Source organism: Manacus candei, unplaced genomic scaffold, assembly GCF_025592945.1.
Source record: "Manacus candei isolate 608988 ecotype Guabito, Panama unplaced genomic scaffold, ASM2559294v1 h1tg000029l, whole genome shotgun sequence".
Classification (NCBI taxonomy): domain Eukaryota; kingdom Metazoa; phylum Chordata; class Aves; order Passeriformes; family Pipridae; genus Manacus; species Manacus candei.
This window is the reverse complement of record NW_026138077.1, coordinates 2,769,133-2,793,826: the sequence shown is the minus strand read 5'-3', so window position 1 is coordinate 2,793,826 and position 24,694 is coordinate 2,769,133. Positions and strand designations below refer to the sequence as shown.

The 24,694-nt window shown below is 46.0% G+C and overlaps 1 protein-coding gene across 10 annotated transcripts in view; it reads right to left on the bottom strand.

The window, feature by feature from the left end:
* Positions 1-24,694, bottom strand: part of LOC127472607 (arf-GAP with GTPase, ANK repeat and PH domain-containing protein 1) — a 314,949-nt gene that overhangs the window by 110,811 nt on the left and 179,444 nt on the right. For all 10 annotated transcript variants that reach the window (XM_051791074.1, XM_051791078.1, XM_051791075.1 and 7 more), the window contains 2 exons: positions 17,392-17,496; positions 4,972-5,140 (listed from right to left, as the gene is read on the bottom strand). In XM_051791074.1, the coding sequence (XP_051647034.1) occupies positions 4,972-5,140; positions 17,392-17,496 (274 nt within the window). The remainder of the gene's footprint in view (positions 1-4,971; positions 5,141-17,391; positions 17,497-24,694) is intronic.

Genomic DNA, 24,694 nt, shown 5'->3' with positions numbered 1-24,694 from the left:
AACACAGTTATTTTATCAAATACTTATTTTATTAAGGCTCACACGTGCCCTGCTCCTTTCCCCCGTTATTGAGGAACATAGGGTACTCACAGTGAAAGTTTCTTGCTCTCTAGCTCTGGAAAGAGGAAATCCTAGTCCACAGGAACGGGAGAAGATGACCTTGAGGGATCCCCCTCTAGTGGGATGAAAGGGAAATCTTGGATGCACTTTAAATTGGGCTTTTTTTCCTCGGAAACGAGCAAACTGACAACTTCTCCTTCCATTGCTGCAGCTGTGTATCACTGAACTAACAGCAAACCCAACCAAATGGAAAATTGACTCGGGTGATTAATGACAAAAGTAAATCACAAACTTGTATTTGTGGTCTGTGGCAAATCCATAAACCCCACATTTCACGTTCAATCCAATCGCCTCACGTACCTCGTCAGACTGCAAAACTAGTGACAAATACCTGCCAACAACCAACTTGGGGGAACCACACCAGATCAAACCTGGCTTTGTCATGTCCACACCGCCCCAGTACACAACCTCAGGGACCTCCAAGTAAAGAATTCAGAGCACATTCAAGAATTTAGGACTCAGTTTAGCATTTGTCTGCAAAGGCACCCACGATCTACAGGCTGTGGAGCAACTGCCTGTGAGCTCTTGGCTTGATAAACATTTTTACTCATCATCAGCCTGATCACAACATCTGAATCCTCACAGTGTCCCCCAATTAAAAAAAAATTATTGTATGGTCTACAAAAACCACTGATGATTTGATAGATGATCACAATTAATAACAGCCAGAAAACTCACACTGATAAGAATGTGAAGCTGCTGTTCCTGTGGCATCTGAAATGTCACCCAGAGTTAGCAGATAACAACCTTCAGCACCCTTAATGACGGCCTGGAACTCACACATTTTGAGATACTTCACATACTGTACAGTCACTACTGTAAGGAAATTTAATAGCACCAAATTATTTAAATGAAGTGTTAATCAGGAAACTATTTATCTCTACACCATAAGCTATTTTTAGACATGAACTTTCTACATCAGTGGCTCTTGCTGCAGCTCAGGCTTTGGGTTGTTTGGAGGGGAGAAGAAATAAATGACTCCTGGGAGGGATTTAAGGAACAAGTTCACCTTCAGGTCAATCAGCTCAAAGCCAACCCAACTTGGGAGCAAATGAAACCTGGACCCAACTTCTGCTCCAAAGTCAGCAAGAGCTGAATCAGCTTCCAGAAGAGACTGGCCAGTGAGATGGACAGGACTCTGGCTCTGCTGTGTTATTAGAGAAGGTTGGAAGTGAGCAAGTCCAAGAGTTATCCTTTTCTGAAGGACTTCCAACTGAGCTGCAGCAACAGAATGATGCTCAGTGCCACACAAATTTATTTTAAATTTCAGTTACTTAAGCATCACTAGGATACCAGAAAAGTAACACAGTTTTAGATTAAAGGGAATAAACACCTATTTTCCCCAGCTCACAGACTCTCACCAAATTAGTTTACAAGAACAGGGACCTTTCCTAAAGCCATGGTTAATAAGCCTGGATATAACATAGGTAACACAACTAAAACAACACCCCATGCCTCTTTATTTTCTGGGAGAAGCTGCCACACAGAATCCCAGTTCTTTCAGCATAAACCCCAAACTGCACCTCCAAGAAAGCCCAGAGGCCAGTTTTCAACTAAAAGTCAACCTTTTCCCAGGCAGTGTCTGGCTTTGCAGCAGCAGAGCAGCTTCACCTTCTAGTCATTCGTCTGCTTTGTGACAGAGCACCCAAACCACTCCTTTTCCCTAATGCTGTTTCACTTCAGTTTGGACAGTCCTACCATGACTGTGACCTGATGCCAAGGAAAAGAATTTTCCCAGCCCTTGTGTCAGTGGAAACCCAGCAGAAAGAGTAAAGAACTGGAGGTTTTTTCTCTTCATCTATTCTCATAAAGATCTTCATTTTTTTACATCTCTGAAATGGAAATTCTCAAGGACTGGAACTTGGTTTTTGTTGATAAGATGATTATTACCCAGAGACACCTGCTTTGTTTGGGATGAAAATATTTATGGACTGGGATAACTGTCACTGAGAGATGGTTATTATATGTCTGCTTGTCAAAGTCTTTAAAACCAGAAAAACAACAATGTTCAGACCAGAAATGCCACAAAGCACGACAAAATTCCATGTACTTTTAAACTTCACCTTCTGCGTGTGACCCCTATGGCAATTAAACCTAACAGCAAACCTTGCACCTCCTGCTTGGCTGTCACAACTTGGATTGCCAAATAACTGAGTTTGCCCTTCCTGAATTCACAGCATCACCCTGAGGAACCTCATTCCTTCTACCCTGCTCATAGCAATGCTATGGGAAGCACCTTGGGAAAGATGAATTACAAGAAACTCCACTAAGAGCCAGAGAAAACTATCTGCTGAGCACTCATGAAAAATTAATTTAGAACACGTCAGTCATAGGCAATCCAACAGGCATCTAATCTATAGATCTGTTGGCCAAGTTGGCACTGACATCCATCCTTAAGGGGCAGCTTCCAAACAGTGTTTAACTGACCATCAAAGTCTTTAAATGAAGACATCATTTAATATAAGCACTATGTGACTGCTTTGGGGAAGAGGTAACGTGCAACAACGAGAGTATAGTGAATTTACAGGCCTAAAACTAAAAACAGCAAGTGCTGATTCTTTCTGTGTGGTTCAAGCCTCATCCATGCACAGATCCGTGTACAGAAACCTCCCTGTGAAAAACCAGTAACGAGTTCAGCCCTGTAATCAATTTTCAAGCCCTACGCAAGCTGAAGACAACATTTTCCCAGGAAAAGCTCTGAGACAGCAGCACAGCCTGGAAGGGGTAATTTGCAGGTGTCTTTAGCTGCATGACAGGTAACTGCAGATACATCAGCAGAATCGAGCACCGAGTACCTACAGGTCTCCCACCCAACAGCAGCTGTGACCAAAATACCTGACCACAGCAAGAGTCAGAGTAGCAAACCAGGCACAGACTGGGACAGTGTCTTTTTTTTTTTTTTTCAGTATTAATATTCCCCTATTTTAAAATCCCTCTCTGCGATGCAGCTCTTCAGCCTCACCTGAACACGAGAACATTGGGAGGGACACATGGACTGATGCAGAGCTGAGCTGCTGGCAGGGACTTCTCAGATCCAGCGTGTCCTACTACTTTCTTAATTTCATTTTCATTTGGCTTTTTTTAAGTAATACTTTCCTGATGAGCAGTTACTTTTTATGTTTGCTTTTAATCCAGTAACAAGCAGCAGATGCTGACCAGGCATCAAAACCAGCAAAGTCTTTCAGTATTTCTAAGCAACATGATGAAGAAGCCAAGAGAGAGGACAGAAGCTTCAACTACTCCCACAGTGTTATTTGAAACCCACTACCTAAAAGTAGAGCTGTTTTCCAGCATTTGCACTTTCTGGACTGATGCATTTGCCTCAGTGTGATCAAACCTCAGGCTGGCCAGGACAGACACACGGTGCTTCCACCCCTGCCAGGGAGAGCTGTCTGCTCTGCACTGTCATGGAAAGCATCCCTCTGACCTGGCAATCTAAGCATAAGCAAACCCATGAAAATTCCATGCTATAAATTTATTTTATCACATATCTCTGAATATGTTTTCAAAAATGTACCTCTCTGGAGCAATCAAGTAATTTTTGCCTGTGTTCAAATGACTTAAAAGCAGAAATCTCTAATTGGAACATCTTACCCCTGCTTTATTGACTCAGCCCAGCACTTTTCTTCCCTAAATTACAAAATATATTGAAAAAGAAAAGCACTCCCTGCACCCAGTCATCTAAATTAAACAGCAAACTGCAGGGGTGTCTGCTCAGTGGCACCACTTCCAAAATCCATCTCAACCAGCAGCATTCCCATTTGGAAGAGATCAAACTCTCCTAATTCTCCTAATACAGGGGAACACACACTGCAAACACACAGGGAATTACACCTTGACTTGAAGCTCTGGGGGTTGGAATGAGATGATCTTTGAGGTCCCTTCCAGCCCAACCCACTCTGGGATTCTGTGAAGCATCAGGTAACCACCACCATTCAAGTGAAGACTCCTGAACATCCAGCTGACCGAGCTCCTTCCCACGGCTGCTGCTCCCAGTGGGTGCTGCACAGGGACAGGAGTGTGTGTGGATGGGTTTTTGGCACACGCTGGAGGGGTCTGTGTTAATCATAAATGCAAAAGGCACTCAGCACTTTATGGACACCATCCCAAACATGCTGACAGAACTTCCAATAGACCATTAGGAGTTTTGTATAAGCTGCACATTTCACAAGACAAATTGTCACAAATGTTTTCTCTTAATGCAATTTTTTAAAATCCACTCAGCTGTATGGACAAGTACTTCAGGGAACAATAAACTTCTTTGTTTAGAGCTCTCAAGAAGCTATAAACTACTTCCATAAACTAATTAGAACAGCTTTCTACAGAAGAATCTTGCTCTTGGAAAGTCCAAATTATGAATCCTTCTAAAAGTGGAAAGAGGGCTGTAGATCCCACCAGGAAGCCATAAAGAGCCCTTTCAAATCATACAGCATTTGTTTTTCCTAAGTACTAGACCTAATAGATCATCAATTCTTTGTTAATTTCTGTGAAAGTAGGTAGGGTTTTGGCAAGTATAAGGTAACAAATACACAATTACAGACACTGAAGGCTCCTCAGAACCTCTTGTGCAGGACAGACCAGCAGCCAGGGCTTGAAAAGTTCCACATGAGTGGAATCACAGAATCATGGAACAATTTGGATTGGAGGGGACCTTAAAGACCACTTAGTTCCAACTCCCCTGCCACGGGCAGGGACACCTTCCACTAGCCCAGGTTGCTCCAAGCCCCGTCCAACCTGGCCTTGGACACTATTCCCAGACACCATCCCCACCCCAGTCACATACAACAACTGCCTGCAGGCACTGGAAATGCCGTTTTTTCCCATTTTTTCCCTACCACGGTGCTCTCTTACCTGAATTTGGTGAGATGTGTAAACTGCTCATGTCCTTGGAGAGGCCGTTGGTTTTGGGGCTGGAAATGGGTGCACAGGCTGACGTGGCTCGGGGTGGCCTCTTCCCAGGGACCTTCACAGTGGTTCTCAGCAAGTCGATTTCTTTCCCGTGAACGTTCTGCATATAGTCCTGGCAAGAGAGACCCAAACCCCAACATCAAACAGGGAGTTCTATAAGCAACAGAATTAACAAACCTGGTTCCATAAGACTTTGGCCCGACATCCACTGACAGCACCCACTGTATGGTTTTCCCCTTCCTTCCATTTTTCTTGATAATCCCTTGCTACTACAATTAATCCCAAAAGTCTGGAGCTTTCTACTACACCCTCAAACTACCAGCTGGAGTCTGGTTTGAGCTACATGTAGGAGTTCACCAGCTAGAAGGTCCCAAACAGAGATAACAAAGCTGAGTGTCCCTCACGAGCACATTTACTTGTGCCTCCTCTCTGCCAGCGTGTTGTGCCCTTATCTCTTCCTCAAATTTGGCTGAAGTGGACCAGCAGGCACAAAAGGGCACCAGCACATAAGGTTTGGCCAATTCCAACTTTGCTTCCTTAGAATATGAGACCCTTCCTCCACCCACACAAGAAATCACAGAAGGGAAAAAGGCATGCAAATTGCATCTGATTAGAGGAAACACTAAAAGCTGGGAGCCAGACCTGGAAAAGGCTTTTGCTAATTCCTGTTTGGAAAGCCCAAATGGGGAAAGAAATGTAAGAGCAAATAGACACATAAAAATGGTGTTTTTATCAGAAAGCAATTGATTAAGGTCAGACAGCCACTAAGGCTGCAATCCTGGGATACATTCAGCAGAGATATTTCCAGGAGAGATGGTGAATGACACCACAAGACACCAAAGTTCTCATTTCCTGGTACACAAGGTTGTGGTTACTCACATTCCAGAAAAAGTGCCTGAAACTGGAACAACTATGAGGGCACTAAAAGAAACAAAAGAGATGGTGTCTTACAGAGGACATGCAAGAGGGGACACACAGGAGAGCAAAATCAAGGGTGAAAAGGGACAAGATCACTGCACAAAAGGATATCTGGGCTGTCCAGAGAAGCTGTGGCTGCCCCTGGATCCCTGGAAGTGTCCAAGGCCAGCTTGGATGGGGCTTGGAGCAACCTGGGCTAGTGGAAGGTGTCCCTGCCCATGGCAGCAGATGAACAGGATGGTGTTTAAAGTCCCTTCCAACCCAAACCAGTCTGTGATTCCACGATTAAATATCCCAAGAGGAGAACAGCAGTATGAACTGGCTGGGAAAAGATCTGGGCTGAAGTTCTTGAGTTAAGCTGGAGACCAGGGGAATGGTATTCCTGAGCCACTTCTGTGGGGAGGCAAAAAGTCTTAATTCCTTTTCAGACAGAACCTGATCGCCTCGCAGAGACCTGGGTGACACCGTGGGCACCTGCATGAGCTCAGATGTAACTCCCCCTTGTCCAAGTCATCAGGGCAAGAGTCAGCCAGATGACAGATGTTAGATGACAGACTGCCTGCACAGACCTGGACACCACCAGAGCACCCATTTCACACGAAAACTCCCGAGTGTACCCCAAACCTGTATCACTGCTGCCACAGTACAGGGAACAATCAGCTCCCTCATCAAGATTCTTTCAACTTTGGCAGCTTTTACAATGCAAATTATATATTCTGCTCAAAATCCATCAAAAACCTGGGACCAGCATTAATTTCTTCCCAGTTAACAGTAATCTGTGATAAACCCCCCAGACTAAGCCATCACATCAGCTTATTTCTCCCTAGCTGAGAAGTATTAACAGTAAAAGGTGGGGCCTGAGCAATTCCTGGGGAGAGGACGCAGAGCTCTGCTGCCAAAAGAAACAAAGGCAATCCATTAAGGAAAATTCCTTTACTAGGTGTTAGACAGAGACGAACAAAAGCGTTTCATCCATAAATTACCAAGTTGGCGGAACTTTCTTGTTCGGTGTCAGTTCTTCGCAAATTAAAATACAATAAGCACAAGATAATTGAGCATTTATTGCTTATGGGCTCTAAAATGAGGCTTAATCAGAGAGTGACTAAAACTCGGCACGTGCTCTTTTCTAATAGACATGTTTTATTTCATGTACAACCACAGAGCGCTCCACTTCCACTGCAGAAGGAGGTGTTTATTCCAGATTCTTCAGATGAAAGGCATGTACGACTTCCCTGCCAGCTCGTGAGATGTGACAGGGCAATATTAAAGCCCTTTTAATTGGGATTGAACCAGGTTTAAGGTGAGCTATAAACCATTTGAGAGAGCAAGTGAATGTTGGCAAACAGAAAATAAATGCGCTGCAGCCGCACCGTTATTAGACCAAAGTGCCCGAGCACAACAGATGCCACGTAGATATTAATGTCAGCTTAAATATTTATGGGGATATATCAAATGTAAATAATAAAGGCTCTTTCATTGTGTGCAGGATGCATAGCGATAATCTGTGCATCCCCCCCGAGGAGGGGGGCCAGGCCCACATTCCCAGCCGGCGGAGGGAGCTCCGTCAGATCCCGCTCGGGGAATAGAACTTCAAACTACAAAATAATGTGGCGGCTTCAGAAGCGCAATGGAGGGTTTGATCAGATTAGAACAGATGAGGGTCTTGCTGTCATCTGGAATATGCTGTGTTAAAGAGAAGACAGCAAGCCAGATTTTGATATGCAAATGGTACAGAGATAACTCCCCGAGATGTTAGTTGTAGAAAATGCTGATCCGAGAAAAAAGGGGAAAAAACCCTTTAACAAGGCATGAGGGTAATTCAAAGCCAAGTACTTTTAAACAGCACTTAACAAGTCCCTAGAGCCCACTCAACAGTGGGCCACCCCAGACGTGCCATCTTCTGCCCCTCAACAGCTTGAAAAAGTAGTAATTGTGAATCCATTTGCATTTTTCTTCTCGACTTGTCCGTGTTCATCACTCAGTAAGGCAGGGGGAAAAAAAAAAAAATAAAGCAAGCAGCAAAGGCGAGGGACCCCTCCCCAAACATGTGGCTGAGAGGAGAAGCTGGTGCCCTGGTCCCCACACCTTCGCCATCGCTTGTTTTTTACATTTCGCTCCTAATTATGTTGCATCTATCGCCATACACTTAATTAGCTGCATTAATGTGATTTCTTTTCACATAGTCAAGCAATTAAGAGCTATGATTGAGTTTCATTCAATTAGCCTCAACAAACATGCTAATTGATGTCCCAGATGCAAATGAGGTGCAGTGAGAGGAACCTGCCAGCAATCGCGAGCCGTGGCGGGGGGACCGGGGCTGGCTGACAACAGCTCTGCCTCGCAGGGCCCCCCCGGCGGGGGGACACAGCCGGCAGGGCCCCGGAGCTCCCTGCAGGAACGGCGGGCGAGGAATCAAATCAGCGGCGTCCGCGGCTCCCAGGGCGGGCGGGAGCCGGAGCGATCGGATCGGAGCGTCCTCCGGCCCCGGGCAGGCCGCGGCCCCTCAGCCGGGCCCCGTCCCCGCGCAGGGGATGGCCCGCGGTCAGCGCGAACTGGCAGCTCCATCTTAGTCAGCTGTGGGGCGATGCCGCCGCCGCCAGCGCACCGATCCATCAGTGATCCCCCAAAACGCGCTCCCCGCGTCCATTCCCATCGCTTTTCATCCCCAGGTCACCGGCAGCGGCTCCCGTGCGGTGCCGCAGAGGTGTTAATTTGACTACTCAAGGCCATTGACCATTATCTACTGACTAAACAAACTGCTAAAACATCAGGGGAAAATCAAAACCGCTGCACTGACTGAAGATGACACCAAGTATCACTTGACAGCACTACGAAATGAATTGCCTTGAGTAAGAAAGAAACGATGTGCCATGACACAGAATAATGTAAAGTAAAATTACTTCAGTTCTGCTCTTAATACAGCTCTCTGTTTACAACAGCAGAAATTAATTTCACCAATTAACTGAGCAGAAGCCTTTCAGACATGCAAATTGAGCAAATGGGTATGATCATGTTTTCTAAACAGACCCACCAAAAACAGTCACTGCTATTTCGGGGGCCCCTTTTTATTTCTGAGCACCAGCGGTCGTTAAATTTGCTGCCACACACCGCAGTGACTTCTGACGGCCCTCAGAGCTGGAGAAGACGCTCCGCCGAGGGCCACGAGCTGAACCCAGGCTACCTGGTGGTTCCGGCCCAGAACACTGACAGCAGGCAAACATCTCCACTTCCACAGCCACACTCAGGGCTGCTGCCGCCTGCTTGGCCCCGTTTTCGGGCAGGAGGGACACATGGATCAGACTGAGGGAAAGGCAGAATGTGCTGGCTGCTGCTTCCATGAAGCTGGGACACAAACTCACATCGTTCAGGTCTATCACAGCCATCTCAAATACCTCACTAAAGGACCACTGAGCATGTGGCAGCATAGAATTATCATCAATAAATGGTTTGGGCTGCAAGGGACCTTAAGGAGACCTTCCTATCCCACCCCCTGCCGTGGGCAGGGACACCTTCCACTAGCCCAGGCTTCTCCAAGCCTCGTCCAACCTGGCCTTGGACACTTTCAGGGATCCAGGGGCAGCCACAGCTTCTCTGGGCAACCTGTGCCAGGGCCTCCCCACCCTCCCAGGGAAGGATTTCCTCCTAATATCCAATCTAAATCTATCCTCCCTCAGCTGAAGCCATCCCCCGCTGTCCTATCAATAGAGCATGGCTGCTCCCTAGGGCCATCCTTAGCTTAAAGGCATGGCTCAGGTTAGTTATCAAAACCATGGATATCAAAAAGGTTTCACATCGTGGCACTGGGTGAAAGGGTTTCAAAGCTCACACTGAAACCACCCACCTGGGCATTGCCATGTGTCATAACACTGAAATTTAAAAAACTACCTGCTCCCTCCTAGAGGGTCTCCCCACATGTTTCTCCCACAAGATATGAAAGGAGAGACCCTCTGAGAGCAGTGACTTCCCGTGGCTATAACAGTACACAGCTATGAATATCACATTTTTTTTTTTCCTTTTCAGCTATTCAAATCTCCCAGAAGCTTGTTTTTCCAAGGAAAAGGTCCAGGCCTAGAATCCTTCCCAGTTCTGTCCCTGGTTTACACTGTGCTTTTGATGAGCTTCTTCCCCATCCCTAGAAGTGTTCAAGGCCAGGTTGGACGGGGCTCTGAACAACCTGCTCTAGTGGAAGGTGTCCCTGCCCAAGGCAGGGAGTGGAATGAGATGAGCTTTAATGTCCCTTCCATCCCCAACCATTCCATGATTCTATAAAAACCACCTGCACTTCACGGCAGTTTCCCCCCACCATTCAATTGGGCATAACACTCCTAAGGCTCCACTTACTGAGGTTGAAATAGTGTTTCCTGATCTGAGGTGCAATAAAAATTATTATGGAAAAGAAAGTTTATGGTTGCACCTCTGGATGACGTTTTAAAGACTGAGTGCAGCGTATTTTTTGAAAGACAATTCCAATCCTGTGAGATGACCTATAGGACCCACAAAAGCTATTGTTCACCCTCATCAGCAACAGCCAAACCCTCTTCTCCCTGAAACGGGAGCAGAGCAGGAAACGGAAGGAGCCCTGACTTTTGTGCAGCTCTGTGGCAGTCAGACATTTTTATGGCGAAACACCGTCTGGAAAAGATGCAAAACAAAATTGCTAAACTGCAAAAAGAAGAAAAGGAAGGGAGGGGGGGAGAAGAAAAAAAACAAAAGGCCCCCTTCCCTTTGCTTATTGAGTTCAAAGGCATAACATGCAGCACCCTGCAGCAAATGGGAAGCTACACTAATTTTAAAGCCATAAAATGCTATAAAGTGCCCTGCGGGGCAGGACTACACTGAAGCTAGTTGCACCTAAATAAGCCATGGTTCATTTACTTCGCAGCTTAGCCTAATGTAATCATCAGTGGATTCCTAGCCTAGAGTTGTAACAGGCAAATAGCCGCTGCCGCCGAGGCGACACTCCCAGCCATGGAGGGGCTGCCGCCACACTGCTGTTGATTAGAAAATTTTTCAGTTTTGACAAGCCCTTAATGAACATAAATCGCTCCTTGATTGGTTTCCATTTGGGGCCACAGGCACACCTCAGAAAAAACAAAAGTCTCCCAAGCCCTCACCCTCCTGCTTCCCAGGAAGGACCTGAGCCACGGACCGACCGCCGGGTTACGAGCCACGGTGGAATATACTCATCAAATGATGCTGGGGAATTAGCCACCCCCCCTCGCATATAAACACGGGGGTAATGCCACTCAGCTTCATAATACATAGTTAATCTTAAGAAAAGCAATGAAATGTTATTTTCTGAGGAGAACAGAGGAATGAAAAGGCATTCTGGAAACCACTGATCACCCTAAAGCGCTGTGTCCTGGCAAAAAGAAGGTCATCACCAATCTGTTTTATTCACATTGGGAATCAAGAACATTAAATTTCAGTAATAAAAAGCATTGCCTATATCTATACTGCAGTGTTTATCTGCTCCATCAATGTTTCGGGGGCAGGGGATGAAGCTGGGGCAACACTTGGAACACAACAGCAACAAAACACTGATCTTTCTGTAAATGGATCACTCATTTCCATAAAATTTTAAGAAAATTCTTCCCTCTGCACTTTGCCTCTCATTAAGCCTTTGTAAAGAGAGCTGCTGTAAAAGACAAACCAGAGTTTTACCATCCTGAGTAATTTATGAAGCATTTACACCCACAGCAGTTCGTTTGGCTGGACAGGAAGCTCTCATCTTATAAACACCCCTGACTAATTAATGGCTTGGCTTTTGCCATTTAAATTGCAACTCATTCTGATCCCAAGAATTTTCCTTGACTTTCTGAAGAGAGAGCAGACGGATATGATGCTGAAATGTGCGTCTGCTCCAAGTTTGCACAGCTCTGCCACAGCAGTGCTGTGGTTGCCACATTACTGACTGTCGGTTCCCTCTAGGGCAGAGAGACCTCGACGCATCAGAGATGGGCCATCACCAACCCCATGAAGTTTAACAAAGACAAGTGCTGGAATTCTGCACCTGGGATGGGACAACCCTGGATGTACAGACAGACTGGGAATGAGAGCTGGAGCGGACGAACCTTGTAGGTCCCTCCCAACTCAGGAGATTCTGTGATTCTAAGATCTTCAGTTTTACATTTTTCTCCCAAGTTGATCTTCACTCCATTGCATCATTCCCATGAAAATAATAAAGAAGCTTCCCAGGAAGTTCTAACAGGACCGAGCGATCTGTACAGCCACACCACTTCATAGATGCCTCTTCTGCTGTTTCATGTTTGGTATCTTTACCCCCAAAAAAGTGACAGCAGCTTGATTAGCACCTATTTTTTCTATAAAGGTTGGTTATCCTCTACTTATTGCTACAAGCCACATAAATCATATATAAACAAAACATGTAATAATTAAGAAAGGAAAGCTCTGGGAAATGTCAGTAATACTGTTAGAAAGGAGAATGTTGCTCTGAATACGGCTTTGAGGAAAAGGCTTCCAGGAAGAATGCAAGTTGTGGTGGGTACTAAGATCACCATCTCATCACCATCATGGTAATCAGCAATTACTATACACAGATTTTGTAACTGTGCCTATCATTCATTTTTTCTATCCTAACCAATGTTTTAGGCATGTTAATGGATGCAACAGTAACTACAATAAGAACTTATACATGCTCCTGATTTATCTTCATCAATACTCAAACTGTAGCTCTGCGGCATTTGCTTTGCTCACTACTCTTTCAGGAGGCAGAGCTACATCTTATGTGAAAAATAACACAGAATTACGGAACGGTTTGGGTTGGAAGGGACCTCAAAGCTCATCTCATTCCACCCCCTTCCCCTAGAGCAGGTTGCTCCAAGCAGGTGTCCAACCTGGCCTTGGACACCTCTTTTTGTCAGTCCAAGTCTATGTTTACCAAAGCCTAATCTGAGGATTAGCTGTTGATAGGAAAGGTCAGTTAGAAGGGCTTCCAGAGCCAGCTAATATCCAGCTTTACATTCCTGGGAAGCAAAACCAGGGGGGAAAAACAGGCACACAGGATGGTATTCTAGAAATATGTAAGAGCACGAATATTTCTGTTCAAGCAACACAAACAACACACTTGGGAGCTACTGAACTGCCTGAGGTAATGCAGCCCTGGAAACAAGGCTGAGCTGAAACGATGGCTGGGGGGGAGATATTCCTGACTGGGAAGGCTGGACCCAGCTCCCAGTGCCGAGTGGCCACCACACTGCTCTCTGAAACATGAGGAGAGTTGGAATACTTGATTTGCAAGCAGGCTTTCTGTTCCCAAATAATTCGGGAAAATCATGTAAGAGCTGATAACAACACAAAATGTCAACTGCAGCTCTGAGAAAAACACTGAGTATTGTGGGACCTGAGGAAAGTGAATGGAGCCACAACACTTCAGATACCCGCACAGAGGACATTCTCAACAGCCTCCCATTTCTCACTGAGACCACTTTTCCTGGAGGAAATGGCCAAGCAAAGAAAGCTCAAATGACACCTGAAGTCTTAAAAGAATTTTACAGGGTCTGGGGTTTTTTAGGGTTTTCTGAGAAGATGCGTCCATATAATTTATTGTTGAAGCTCCTGCACAAAGTTTAACCTGCTGTTGGATCTGACTCCTTACCGGGCTGAAATGCTGCCTTTTTAAAACAAAGCATCCAGTATATTTGAGGATAGAACAGCACTGCTGGTGCTCCCTCCAAGGGGGCTCATGCTGCTCACCCAGCCAGCACTGCATTTAAGGAAGGGTTTGGAACTGTGGCTCCCCTTGGATGAGTCGGGCAGATCAGGTGAATCTGCACACCTTTCAAGGAAATAAAGATATATTTCCCCCCCTGGATCACAGTTACAATCCCCAGACCAGTGAGGAGGAAGGTTAAAGACTGCAGCAAGCAAACACCAACCCTGCCGTGTAGACACAAGGGGTTTATGTACCAGATGTGTTCTATATGGGCATGACACCTTCCTTCTCACTCATTTAAGAAGCTGTTCTTCCCCCACAAGGAGGAAGCTTTTATTTGAAAAGCACTGTGCTTTTATTTGAAATCAAATCTAAACCAGACAATATACAAAGGGGTAAACTGCTCTTACCAAAAAGGCTGGTTTCAGCCTTTTTTTCCCCCCTTTCTTCTTTTCATAAATGAGGGGCAGAGATAATGATGATGAAGATACAAGAGCAGAAAATGGACATCCACAGCCAAAGCTTTGTCACGTGCTGCCCTGTGGCACGATGGCAACCTCTGGCAGACAGACAGTGGTGAAACACGCTCAGCTATTCATCAGGAGAAGCTGAGATAAAGCAGCAGTGCTGCCCAGCAGGTATCCTGGTGAATACATTCCGGGAGCCCTCGCTCATGGCATTCTGCCATTAAAAGCCAAGAGATGCCGCAACAAATTCCCCCGGGACCCTTTGGGAAGGCTGACGTGGAATTTGCCGGCCAGAATTTTAGTCATCCCCTCCATGGCTCTGCTCCAGAAGCCCAAGATGAATAGGGAGCTCTGGTGAACTTTGAAGCCTGAGGGTCAAAGTTCTCTCTCATTATCCCCACCATTTTCTGTCGGCAGAGCTCCTCAGCCTCCCCAGGGACGGGAAGGTTTGAGGCTCTTGAAAAAACCTGACATGACCAAGTCAGAAAACAGTAGGGTGCTTATGTACATATATTTTTCTTTCCCCGTTTTCCTCTCCCCCCACTTCCTTGAAAAGAAAGGACAGGGATTGAGCTATTGTGTCAAACATCAACCTGGTGGCATCAGCAGTCCCTCATTTAGCTGGCACAATGCCGCCCTCATTTCAATGCGCTGCCCTGCCAAACAGGCCTGACCCTCCCAGGGACACCTCCTCTGCAAGAAAGGGCCTCATTTGATTTTTCACTCCCCACCCCAAAACCTTTCATTCTGTAGCCAGTCCTTTCAAGGAGGATGTCACTCCCGATTCCTGCAATACATATTTTCTAGGCTAAGAACTCTCCTTCGTGCCTGAGCCGCCACTGACCGATCTGACAGAGACAACTGATCCACCTGTGGCCAAACCTCCAGCAATATTTAATACAGTGCTTGCTCTCAGCCATTAAATATTGAAACTGGTCCTCCCAACGCAGGTGTTATGTTCTGACTCAAACCACAGGCTGGACAGACTAAATTACCTTCTAAATTTACTTCTCCTGCTACCACTAGAGGCCCACCTTTCGCTCCAATTAAAAATTCACTCTGGAATTAAAATGGCAAGATTTTGATTAACTAAAATAGCCTGCACATTTGAAACGACCCAAATCTAAGTGGTCAGAATAGAGCCAGGCTTTATACAAGCTTAGGAAACTGACTTCAGATGGTTAGCAAAAGCTCTTTTCTTCACTGCTATTTAATGGGATAGTTGGTAGGAATAAGGCCCTGATTTCTCAAAACAACGTAAGAAATTATCCCAAACAGCAATGCAAGTACACTATTAAAAATTCAGCAGTGTCTTTGGCTTTGCTGTGCAAAAAAGCAACAAAAGAATTACCGAAAAACAAAAAACTTGCAAACCCAAACCAGAAACACATTATCAGAGTCCTGTCTGGGGGAAAAAACATTCACCTGGCAATGCCCAAGAGGAAATGGTGACATTCCTGCCTACTAAGTTTAGCACAAACTGTACTGGAGTGTGACTGAGTTAAATATCTGTGGTTACGTTAGAAACCCCTCTGACCCACGCACGGAGACAGAGCCCTGTACCACCTTCTTGGGCTGGGGGGGGCATGGGGGGGGATGGAGGGAAACAATTACAGCCCAGTAATTACTTCTCCTTTAAATGGATTCTTCCTAACCTCCGATGGATTTACCTCTAATCTCAAAGTAATTACGTGTAACCTCAATGGATTCTCACTCTGGGGGAGATGCTGCAGCTCCAGGGAAGCCTGTGGAGAAGTTCTCTATTGTCTGCAAGAGCAATGAAAAACTAACACGTGCATGGCACTGCCAGGAACAATAGAGCCCTTCCACAACACCAGGAAGGGGCCAGACAATGGCACCTTGCCTCCTCCTGATGACACAGAGCTGGCCAACACAATCCCAGGGAAACTCCGTCGGGAGCTCCGTGGGGACTGCCCCAAAGGCACACAGCACCTGTGCCTCCCTTCTGGGAGCAACACCAATACATGATTTGGGTATTCCAGCACTACTTCACAGCAGAATTACGCACATTTAGAGGCACTAAGAGGGGCCAAATCAGACAGAAAAGACTTGAACTACATCCCACAAAGGAGCAGTGAAAACCTTGCTCCAGAACACAGGGGCTGAGGGAAAAGGGGTTCTGAGGGAACCTGCCTGGAAGCTACTTGTCATCTAATTTACTAAACAGTTTTTAAGAGACATGGATCTGACATCAGAAACTAGAGCAAAGCATTGTTATGGCAGGACCCGAGACTACGAAATCCTGTGTCAAGCCAGAGAAAGTGCTAATATTCCACAGTCAGGGAACAGCAAAGTGGTGCAAGCACAGCATCCATGTGGCCAGACACGTAGATGTGACACCTGGGGACATGGTCTAGTGGTGCTTCAGCAGTGTTGGGTTAATGGTTGGACTCGATGACCTCGGAGGTCTTTTCCAACCTAAATGATTCCATGGTTTCATGCTCCTCAGAACCACCCATCCGAAGCAAAAGTTTCCTGCCAGTTCCAGGTGCAGGTCTGTAACCCTCAGAGCTTATAAAAAAGGCATCTGATCCAAACCTTGATTTTCACTCCTTAATGGAAAATTGCCTGGGAGCTCAAAATGTCGCCAACAGGTTTAGGAACAACTGGCCCTAAAAATGTTATGAGTGGCCACCCTATAATGTTCATATATGGGATGATGATAAAACATAAGACCAGATATAAAGACCTTAGTGAGGGTCACACCATGGGTTTTGGGGTCCTGAGTCAGACCCCTGTGCTCCTTCCATCCCCAAATCCATATCCAGGGATTGTGTCACAGGCACTGAGAGAGACAGACAGCATCCTTGGGACAACAGATGTCTCCACATGGAAAAGCTGTGTAGAACATGTCTTAATAGCTAAGTCATTTCCAAAAGGCTGCTCAGAACTACTCCTGAATAAACCACAACCACTGCACACTGACTAAGACCTCTCCTCACTCTTTACTACATCTAGGAAACTTTTTCTTATAAAAGGTTTCTGTTTTTTAATCCTGGGATCAACAATAAGTCCATAAAAGAACCAGAAGAAAATAAAGACTTAGACTGTTTCAGCTGCCTCTTGGGACACAAGGGAGCCTCATTCCCAGGGGATTCAGAGGAACTGGACTGTTCTCAGACTTGCACCAGGGAGTTTTATTTCAGATTATGGTTCTTTGAGAGGGGGGGGAATGAAGAGAGAGAAAGAAGTTCCCCCACCAAAGGGGGCTGAAGAAATCCCTGTCTGACACTGCTTGCTGAGGGCCTGGTGCTGCTGAACACCCAGACATGGTGTACTCACGTGTAAGCTCGGGTGGTAGGTCAGCACCCCGTTGTCACACAACGTCACGTACTTCTTCTTCCACTCCTTGTTCAGAGACTTGCCACTCCTCTTCAGCAGCATTCCCTGGGAGGGGGAGAGAGGAAAGGTTAAATATTCTCTGGCCAATGCACACCTACTTAAGACACAGCAAGAGACACCATTGCCAGCATTTTCAGATACACTTTCCTCTGCAGTTACTCGTCCTCCCCTGCCCCTCCCATGAGGCACGTTGCCTCCATCAGCAGCTTCACTGTTTGCCATTCAGGAGGAAAAGCTGTCCAATACCAAGCCAGAAGGCATTCCTAAGGAATCATACAGTACTTTGGTCATGGAAAGTCTTACTGGAATGTCCACGTGGAGACACTATGGACAGATACACCAGTGCCAGGGATACAAGCAGACGCTTCATTGAATCATAACCAGGAATCTAAACCAACACAAACTTCAGTTCTCTAATCCCCATAAAATGAGTTTTTCCCTTCTCATTTGCCAAGGCAATTAAAATAAAGGGAAGTCAGAACACAGAAAGATGCCCTAAAAAGCATGGTGCTTCCAACTGCCATGGAGCTGTTCTTGTCAAAGCAGGCTAAAGCCTTGACAGCAAGTTCTGCTGTTTGTCTTCCCATTAAACCTGGAGCTTTATGAAGTCTCTGCAGAGCCGATCCCAAAGCCAGGAGGGGACACAGGCCAGCTCTGCCCAAGTAGAAGTCCTCCAGAGCAAGCAGAATTCCAGATGTTACAGCTTCCAGCTGAAGTCCCTCACCACTCTCCATACAACCTAACAAGTCTCCCTGTGCAACATCAGGGATGACCCCAGTGGAAAAGCCCCACTCACACCTGCCTGCTCCTGGCCAGGCACTTGGGACACAACTTCAGAGAGGAACCCTTCCCAACTCAACCCAACCTGTGCATGGGACCGTGGAGAGAAGCTCGTGCTGGGTCCCTGAATTACACAGTGGCACAAACTCCCAACTCTCCAGCTGCCTGGGGATCACATCTTCATTCTCCTGTGCTGTTCCTTGCCAGAACTGGAACTTTTTCAAGGAGAATGGGGCTCCTGCACCGCCTCCTCACAGAAGCTCCCGCGGCACAGCCCAATTACCGTGTGCCAGTGGGGACAGACGTTGTTTTCTTCTATTAAAAAATGAAAGCTTGTTTCTGCCTTTGACTCGCCTGTTTGTCTATAGGAGGTGATCCGTGGCTTCACCTTTCCCATCTTTCATACCTCACCTGCAGCACGTTCGCTGCCGTTCAGGGGGACCCAATTCTAGTTAGTGCTGTGCCGTGGGGATCAAAAATTACACTTTCCCTGCACTGGTTTGTTCTTCAGACCTTTTAATGGCGAAAAAAGCAGTAAGGAACACAATGGTGATCTTTTTTTTCCCCCCTCTGCCTTTTTTTTTTTTTTTTAAGTTTCAAACAAAATAAAGTTTATATACTTCACACCTTTTAACTGTCCCTTTGCCATACAGACAACATGTAATTACTTCCATAATTATCAATTCATGCCAATTATAAACTCAATAAATAGTAAACACCTAACACGGTCATGATTTTTAGTACACAGAAGCTTTGCTACTATCTAGGTGTGAATTCTGACACTCTAGCTATGGATCTAAATGAAGAAATTTATTCAAAATGAGGTTTCACCATACTTTTAAAGTGGAATTCTGTGCTTGATGTAAAAAAAAATCCAGATCAGCATTAGATATGAATGATGTACCTATTTGTGTGCCTAACTAACAAACCAGGTTTCCCAATCCATTTCCTTCAGGCATTCCTATAGCAAACACATTCATTTTCACATTATGTGAGAATTAAAGGTATCTTAAAGTACCTGGAGAGGAAACTGCTCTGAATACAAGAACTTGGTGTTATAGAGTGAAGTAGCCCATATAAGCCACATTTTCCCCCCCAGGGCCACCAATTTGTGATAATTTTATAGAATGATCTGGAGAAATGGTCTTAGAATCGGAGTTTATATCAGCTATAAATGCACTTTAACATTAACCAAATTTTAAAAAAATAAATGGCCCTGATATGACAAGAAATGTTCCTTTAAAGAAAAAGCCCTTTCCTTCAGTCACTTTATGTCTAAGTCACATCAGATACTGTGCCTGGGAAATGAGTTCCACGGGTTCCCACTGACCTCTGGTACCTCCGAGGCAACTGAGAGGCAGCTTGGGCATGTCCCCAGTCCCCACCAAAGAGGTCCCCACGTACACAGAACACACTGCAAAACCCACCTTTGGTCCCCAAGCTGAGCAGTAAGAGACCCAGGCAATCTCCTACTTCCAAATACCCATTTTTTTTTGGTCTAAATAATCTCTGCCTCAAGTTGTTATTAACTGGTAACATCATTTTTCCTAATTTGCATGAAACCTTTCATTTCTTAGTCTTCCATCTGCAGTTGGGTGTAGCTGACCCAAAGCCTCCAGGCTCAACACTGAGAATTTAACACCTCCAATTTCCACACAAACTGGGAACAATTTCACAGTTCTTTTTTTTTACCACCTTCCCTCCAAAATTGCAATTCTGTGTCTAACAGAGGAATGGCTTCTCCTACCAGACTCCTCCAGCTTGTATTTTTAAGGAGCCAGAGGAAAAAGGCTCCAACTGGAATGCACGGACCTCCCTCCCCAGGTTTTGCTGGAGGAACACAAAGCAAACAGAGGAGCTGCCTGGACGTTCCACCAGTTCTTTATTAGTAATGTGTGTGCTACGTCTACTCCCAGGAGGTCATTGCAAGCCAAAAGCAATGTTAAGTGTACAAGCTTTAAATAACTTACAAAGTTAATGTAATGAATGTAAGTGTGATCTGAAATCCATCACTCAGTGGCTTGCTGTAGCCTCAAGCTGTGATAAAACACCACTCATAAATTTATATTAAAACTCTGTTCGATAGCAATTATTTACCAACAAAGATTTATTGATTGCATTTGCTGTTAGAGGCTGGGGCCTTAACTGAGTCAATCAGCTTACGCCGCTGAGCTCCGGGGCACCCGCACGAGTTACAGACTGCCAGTGGCTCTGCATCCCAACAGCTCCGTGGGAGCAGCAGCAGCTAATGAAAGGCCGCCAGCACTGCATTGATTGGAGTCAAGGTGGATAAAAAACAACATCCCAACTCCAGCCAAGGGAGCACCACACACAACACACCCGGCTCACCTGAGCTCGCAAAACCCGGCTGCTGCAGACACTGCCAACCCTGCCAGCTCAGAGCACAAACCAGCACCCCTGGGACACAACCACACATTTGTTCTATGGAAATACGCGGGGTCTTAAACAGCAAATTAGCAGCATTTTAAAAAGTGGCCTCCCGAAGTGGCTTCATGCCCCATCGAAGATGCTGGTAGGTGAGAAGCCCTGAAAATGGCCTTTGAAGGGAGCAGAGCCAAGACTGGACCTTCAGGACAAGGAAATATGGTACTCCCAAGGCTGGCGGTTGGAACTAGATGATCTTTAGGGTCCCATCCAACCCAAACCGTTCTGTGGCTCTAACGGTGTCTAATTTCTTTCAGAAGTTCATCCCACTGCCACAGCTGTGGTGTGAACTTCTGCCAGCCTCTCCTTTCTTCCCTTCCCTGATTTTTAGCCCACCCCGCACTGTTACTCTGCTGCTGTTCTGACACAATGAAACAGGTAATCTCACACTTAGTCATTAACAGTGTAAATTCCTAATTTTCCACTCAGGTCTGTAGTTCTCACAGCCATGATCAGCAGCCAGCACTGCTAGGAATTTTCTAGGAATCATGTGCATCCTGTTCACAAAAGAAAAACTCAGTTCATCAGAAAAATCTTCCCTCAAGTAAGGCTAAGGGCAGCCACTCAGCCAGGATCACAAACTAACTGTTACATATAAATTCTGGACAACAAAACACTTTAAATGCAGTAACATGGGCAACAAATGCTGCTGAATCCTCCAGGATTGCATGACCAGCCAACTCTGCACAGTCTGTCCAGCACCACTGGGACCAGTCTAGGTCATCCTAATAATAAACAAGAGAGTAATTCTTAACTGTTATTTCTTGCTTCCAGAAGATTTAACTGTAACAGGTTTCCAGCATTAGAGTCTATTTAAGCTCATGGCAGTCATATCATCACATCACAGAATCCCAGAATGGTTCAGGTTGGAAAGGACCTTAAAGCTCAGCTCATTCCACCCTCTGCCATGGGCAGGGACATCATCCAGTAGACCAGGTTGCTCTCACTTCAACAATGAAATCTGAGCACACACCGAAGGATACAACTAACCCTCTAGGAAATAAACTGCTGAAGATTCCCAGAGCATTTGGAATCCTTCCATACAAATGTAACTTGTTTTTGCTGTTTCACAAAGTTAGGTCTTTTCTTCCCCAGGAATTTAAGGGAATGCTCCTTGGTCTTCTGGTCAGTGAGATATGAAGCTGTTTTAAGTTTTTACACTTGGAAACCTGTAGCAAATATCCCTCTCCCTTCCAGTACCGAAAGGGGGCTTATAAAAGAGGGAGAGGCACTTTGGACAAGGGCCTGGAGTAACAGGACAGCGGGGAATGGCTTCCCACTGCCAGACGGCAGGGATAGATGGGATGTTGGGAAGGAATCCTTCCCTGGGAGGGTGAGAAGGCCCTGGCACAGGTTGCCCAGAAAAGCTGTCATTGCCCCATCCCTGGAAGTGTCCAAGGCCAGGTTGGACGGGGCTTGGAGCAGCCTGGGACAGTGGAAGGTGTCCCTGCCCATGGCAGGGGGTGGAATGGGATGGTCCTTAAGGTCCCTTCCAAGCCAAACCAGTGTGGGATTCTATGATCTCCTACAGTGACAGGGCACAACTGGGGATCAACTGAACCACAAAACAAAGGCTACAAGAAACTGAAGTGGCTCTGAAGACATGTGAGAACAGGCAACCTCAAATATTCTCCAACTTCAGTATCTAATTATAACATTGCAAAAAAAATTCCCTAAAACCCCCAAATATTCTTAACTGCATCCAGGCACATGGAAAGTCCCCCCCCCCCCTTCCATAAAACCTGACTCTACAGTAGCAGCAGTTTCACTACAAAGTCAAAGATGCTTCCACACAGAGGAAACTATGCAAATTTATGTTATGCACTTTTAGGACAAAATGAAATCAGAACATTGCACCCAATTCTCTTTTAACATTCCCTAAACACAAGGCAGTAACACTGTGCAGCAGGTAATTACACCATGAATGGTTACCTAATGCTGAGGCTGATCAGCCACAATTTCCATCTGGAGACAAAGAACAGAGAGGATCTAACATCTAACTTGGAGCAAAAGATAATGGCTTTGCTCAAACTTGAAGGACAATCAACCTCCAACTCATTATTTTCCAAGCTCTCTGCACACAAGCTACGAAGGAAAATTAGAAAGATGTACTGAAAAAATCCCAGTGCTGATGAAGCAAGTTTTACAGTGCATCACAGCCCCGGCAACTGTCACCTCCAACAAAGGACAGCTACCAAATTCCTGCGTGGAACATCAGCATGAGGGAGATGGTAAATGGGAAGAACAAACTTAGTGTTCACTGTTACTGTATTTTTAATTTTAATCCCAGACTGGTTTGGGTTGGAAGGGACCTTAAAGCTCATCTCGTTCCACCCCCTGCCACTAGCCCAGGTTGCTCCAAGCCCCGTCCAGCCTGGCCTCGATTAACGATTGCTCACAGTTCCTCCGACAGGCAGCAAATGATTTTACGGGAAGTTCTCACAACAGTCACGGCAAAAAACAACATGGGACACATGGCTGAAGGACAGAGACACTCAGCACAGCAGGAGACTTGGAATTGCAGGCTACCCAGAGCTGGAAGGGACGCACAAGGATCATCCAGTCCAACTCCTGGCCCTGTACAATCCACCCCAACAATCCCACCATGTGCCTCAGACTTCTTGAGTTCTCCCTCGATTGGCAGCTTTGGGAACAGGGCACTCTTCCCTTGAGCTACATTTATACACTGCAAACTCTCCACTTACTATACGTCCTCCCTATGGAGTAGAACAGGTAATTGAAGGACTGGCACGTCTCTCACTCTAACCCTGGATTACCACTCTGAACAGGGCACAGCACCCAGCAAGTCAAAATATTTTCCTGCCCTGCCGTAGTTTCTGCCTGCATTGCCTTCTGAGGCTTCTTCTGCTTACCCTGGATTGTTAAAAAAAAAAGACAAAAAAAATCCCAGCCCTTAGTAACGTGCAGGAGTCGGTTTATTAACCCCTTGGCACTGGCAGCTGTGGTTTCCCTGACACTGTCTCAGCACTGATGCAAAATGCACCGCGATGCAAATCATCCTCCCACTGCCCGAGGGAGCAGGATGCCAAGGGCTCTGGTTCAACTCCTGCCTCTTGCACGGCCACAAACGAACCCTGCATCCACACCAAGCACAAACACCGCTCCTCAAACTGAACTCTAAGGAAAAACAACGCTGGGAAGCACGTTCGGTGTGAGCAGACACGACTGAGTGGCACAGTTAATTTGGGAAAGGCTCCAGCAGCAGAAATGTTCATGGCAGGGGAAATGGCTGAAGGGTCAGGCATGAAAAAGAGGCAACAAAACAGTTATTTCCCTTAAGAAACAAATGCTGGGTGTTGAGCGTCGGGTGGGTGACACAAAATAAGGAATTATGGTGCAGGCATTACAACTTCTAGGGAGACAATCTGCCTTCCATTCCCTGGACCCTGAAATTCTCTTTATCACATTTCATATCAAGTAGGGGTTTGGTGGGGGGGGGTGGAAGGGGAGAAAAACCATGAAAAGCTTAAAACCCAATTTTAACTTTCTCTCCTGACACTATAGTGTTTCCATAGAAACATCAGGAAGACCACTTAAGAGCAGCTTTTTTTTTGTAGCCATGTTTGGCACCATACCCCTCCCCTGGACAACCTATTATTTCACAAATGGATGCTTTTTGCAGCTTGTTCTGTGCAGGCTCCGATGAAGGGGGGAAAGAAAAAGAACCCTGGATCTTTAACCAGTTCCCTTGTGGCCCCCTCCCTTTTTTGTTGGTAATATTTCTGTCATTCTGCCGAGGTATCTGGTACAAAGGGTTACACTTTAATTGAGCTGTCAGCATCTCCAACAATCCTATAAAACTCCGATTATGCACGGCGGGGTTAGTGACACACTTGTTATTGTGGATGCCCTATTTGCTAAACCCGGGCCCCCCCCTCGCAGGTCACCTCACCCACGCGACCTTCCTGTCATTAGCCGTGTCTATTCCTACCTCACCGCTGTGAAAATCACACAAGCCAAGGCTTCAAAGCCCTTGCCAGGACTGAATTCGACCAGG